At 34.4% G+C, this 2,504-nt stretch overlaps 1 protein-coding gene across 1 annotated transcript in view; it reads left to right on the forward strand.

Moving 5' to 3' along the window:
* The first annotated feature begins 342 nt into the window (after window positions 1–342).
* The window catches only part of LOC106460174 (ras-related protein Rab-32-like), a 7,676-nt gene continuing 5,514 nt past the window's right edge, over window positions 343–2,504 (forward strand). Inside the window, exons 1-2 of the mRNA XM_022386826.1 lie at window positions 343–354; window positions 2,183–2,308. Of these exons, the coding sequence (XP_022242534.1) occupies window positions 343–354; window positions 2,183–2,308 (138 nt within the window). The remainder of the gene's footprint in view (window positions 355–2,182; window positions 2,309–2,504) is intronic.

Consider the following 2,504-nt stretch of genomic DNA (forward strand, 5'->3'; position numbering starts at 1 on the left):
CTCCTGGTCGAGATAATCTTGTGCAATACACGCATTGTGAGCAGTAGCATTCTCATCCTAGAAGACAAAGTTATCGCCAAACATTGCCCTAGCATATGGTAGAAATATCGTCTCCATGTGATGTCTGTAGGAGCCATTGACGTTTCCACGGAGAATATGAAGAGCAGTTTTTTTCCACCATTATGAATAACTGCCCAAACATGTACTGCACCACCTCCTCTATGTTTCTCGTGGGAAAGATAAAAGACAGTCTTCCCTCATCTGTTCTACAGGCAAATGACGAACACGAATCCTACCATCAGCTTTAACGAGCCGGAAATATGATTCATCTGAAAATACGACATGTTGCTTGATGTAAGTTAGCATGTTGTCTTGCCCAAGTAACACACGGTTATGGTGGTGAATTTTGGTTAATATCGGTTAGCACATAGCGCTTGTTGCAAAATAACCTTGTTTGGTCAGTCTCCTATTCGCTGTTTTTCTGGATACCCTGAAATGAATGTGTTCATGCCGTTCTTATCGTAAGGTGTTGCAAAACTTTGACGTGTTAACCTGATCAAAATACGGTCATCTCGGGTAGTATTTTTTCGGCTTCTACCATTAGACTTTCCTGGAATAACGTTTACTGTAGTTCGATGACGTTTCAGGATTCTGGATGCAGTACATTGGAGGTATCCCACTGTTCTGGCAATGTCCGTTTGCTTCATACTATTTCTGGACAGTCAAATATTTGACACCATATAACTTCTGGCATGTGATGAGGCATGACTCTACATCAAATTCAGAGAAATTGTCTGAACAAAGCGTTGATCTGTATCTAAAAAGATTATACAAAACAGGTGTATATGTGTGTTTTGACGAACAAATGGTCGAAACAACTTATACAAACCAGAATAACAACTCGTAAATATTTGTCAGATTATATGCTAGCTCCTCTTTTACCACTCTGACATTTACTCAATAATTACTCCATGCATGCTGACAATAAAATATAGAACAGTGTGCAAACATTTTGGCTAAGACTGTAGATGTGTGTGTGTGGTGTGTTAACCAACGATTCTTAGAAGTATTTAAAGTATGAGATGCTAAATTTTTTTTTTATATACTTAGCTTCTTTTTCAGTTGAATGTAAGACATTATCTATACGCTGACAAAATACTACACACCGCAGTATATATAGAATTAATCTCAACCTATTTAGAAAAAAACTACTTACAATTTCTCAAGTAGGAATAACCCTTTTTAAAAGTATGTGTGTGTTTTCTTATAGCAAAGCCACATCGGGCTATCTGCTGTCCACAGAGGGGAATCGAATCTAATGTTTGCTTGTAAATCCGAAGACTTACCGCTGTCCCACCGGGGGACTTTTAAAAGTAAGGACATAAGAAATATAAGATAAATATACTTATATTCTTCGCAGCATTGGTTGTCGCTAGGGTTACCAAGAAGTTTGTAAGAGCTGTTTGGCCAACTAATTGATGGTAGTTATAATTGACGTGAAAATGATCGATTTTAACAGGTATTAAAATAATTTTAGAAGTTATCCAAGTAATAGAAATATAAAAAGTAAAAGAAAATCATTTCAGTTATGTGACAGGCAACTCTTACAACGATCCTCGAAGTGTTCGATTAGTTATCATCAAATTTAACTCGTGTTTTTCGCTGTTTTTCCACGACTACATCGAAAAGTTATGCTTGTAGTATATGCAGTTTGAGATGTTTACCGTTGAATATATTAGCGTTAAATAAACTCAAATAAAATATTCAGGTTTTATACATTTTCACGCTATAAACACGTAAATTTTGAGATCCAATCTCAGAATTAGATCTCAAAAACTATAGCAACAAAATCTACCCAGTTCTTGTCCAGTCAATCAATTTTATGTATATAACTGAAAATAATTTATTTTGTCCAGGGAAATACAGATGGACTTAGGGAAAATCATACCAGTTTGTTTTACATGTCTCGAAAATCGAAACTTATTTAAATCTTATAGTAATATAAATATTGCGTGTAATATTTAAACCAAAAATGAATGGAGTGAAAATGTATAAATTTATACATATGTTTCTTTAACACTTCGCCTATAAATATAGTAAAAGAAGTAACGAAGATTTTGTTATGAAATAATATTTTGAATGGCATAAGCACACATATTTATTCATTTTTATTGTTTCACAGACACATGTTGCTGAAACCAATGAACATTTATACAAAATTTTAGTAATCGGAGAACTTGGGACAGGAAAAACTAGCATCATTAAACGATATGTTAATAACTTCTTCTCCCAGCAATACCGAGCTACTGTATCCTTTCTGTAACTACTAAAACATTTTTATTGTTTCACAGACACATGTTGCTGAAACCAATGAACATTTATACAAAATTTTAGTAATCGGAGAACTTGGGACAGGAAAAACTAGCATCATTAAACGATATGTTAATAACTTCTTCTCCCAGCAATACCGAGCTACTGTATCCTTTCTGTAACTACTAAAACAA

The sequence above is a fragment of the Limulus polyphemus genome, unplaced genomic scaffold (genome assembly GCF_000517525.1).
Source record: "Limulus polyphemus unplaced genomic scaffold, Limulus_polyphemus-2.1.2 Scaffold723, whole genome shotgun sequence".
In the NCBI taxonomy this organism is placed as follows: Eukaryota; Metazoa; Arthropoda; class Merostomata; order Xiphosura; family Limulidae; genus Limulus; species Limulus polyphemus.